Here is a 1,424-nt window from a genome sequence, read left to right as displayed (position 1 = left end):
CACAAAGAGGTAAGTATGATAGATCATAGACCCAAATTACAATAATATTCACATAGCTAAGACAACACAGCAGCTGTTACACACACACACACACACACAACGGGCATCCCAGATCCACTATGCAAACACTGTTCACATATATCCAGGACATTACAGCTGTTACCTACATACATACAAGCCCCACATTACAGTACTACTCACGTATCTGTGACAGCGCAGCTGCTACACACGGACACACTCACACAAAACCACCCTAGACCTCATTACAACATTGCTCATATATCTGGGACAGCATTGCTTCTACGTACAAAGACCATAGACCCACATCCCCAAAAAAAACCATGCGGTCCCAGCCATATGACAAACCTCACTCACCAAACACACTCCAACCATTGCTACCACAAATATTCTGTGTCTGCTCTTAGCCTCTCCAACCAAAACTACAACAGCTTCTTTGTATAGCACCTCTTGCTTTTCCTTTTCCTTTTATGGTATTTAATCAGAGAAGAAAGAACTGTGTCATGGAATTTACAAAGATTCCAAGAATGGTGGGTGGAACAAACCAAGACACAGGTCTCACAGCAGTAGAATGCAACACATCAGTGTGTTTACGTCCCTGTAACTTTGCAGTTCGGCAAAAGAGACCGATAGAATAAATACTAGGCTTACAAAGAATATGTCCTGGTGTCGATTTGCTCGACTAAAGGCAGTGCTCCAGCATGGCCGCAGTCAAAATGACTGAAAAGAGTAATCCCTTAAAATGTGGCTGCTGCTGGGTACAGTGGCACTCTGTCAGTTATGATGACAAGGGATCCAGTTGATCTGACGAACAGAACAGCCTGCTCATGAAATTAACATGCAAGTGGCTGAGTACTCCACAGACATGTTTACCTTTAATGTAGTTCTCAAAGAGATTCAGTGCGACACAGAGCATGACAAGGCTGGCCCTTTTAAATTACAGGTACAACTCATTTTTGCCAGGTGAGTGGACTGGAGCAATGTGAAATAAAGTGTCTTGCTCAAGGATACGTGTCACCAGAAATTGAACTCATGACCTCACAATCGTGAGCCGAATAACCTAACCATTAAGCCATGCACCTTTACTGTTGGGTACAGTACATCAAGGAAAATTGTAGCAGGGTGCAGCTCGTTAAGGTATGTGCAATATATTCAGGTGTTGTTACAGTGGTTTGATAACGACAAAATTAGTTAATTAAATTCTTTATAATATTCCTAATTAGTTGAAACAAGGGTCATGTCTTTCACTAGGAATATGGTAAGGAAAGGGTTTAAGACGAAACAATTCTCACCTGAGCCAGCTTTACATTGTCTCTAACGTGTAGTTTGTCCTCTTCAATAGTTGGTACCTCGTCAGGTGAGTCCAGGTAGGACAGCAGACCACTTGGCTGGAAAACAAGGAGTGA

At 42.3% G+C, this 1,424-nt stretch overlaps 1 protein-coding gene across 1 annotated transcript in view; it reads right to left on the bottom strand.

Moving 5' to 3' along the window:
- Window positions 1-1,424, bottom strand: part of LOC106870860 (dnaJ homolog subfamily C member 13) — a 72,510-nt gene that overhangs the window by 41,017 nt on the left and 30,069 nt on the right. Inside the window, exon 21 of the mRNA XM_052976504.1 lies at window positions 1,311-1,406. Within this exon, the coding sequence (XP_052832464.1) occupies window positions 1,311-1,406 (96 nt within the window). The remainder of the gene's footprint in view (window positions 1-1,310; window positions 1,407-1,424) is intronic.

The sequence above is a fragment of the Octopus bimaculoides genome, chromosome 24, assembly GCF_001194135.2.
Source record: "Octopus bimaculoides isolate UCB-OBI-ISO-001 chromosome 24, ASM119413v2, whole genome shotgun sequence".
Classification (NCBI taxonomy): domain Eukaryota; kingdom Metazoa; phylum Mollusca; class Cephalopoda; order Octopoda; family Octopodidae; genus Octopus; species Octopus bimaculoides.
Note: the sequence above shows the minus strand (reverse complement) of the source record. Positions and strands in the feature narration are given on the sequence as shown.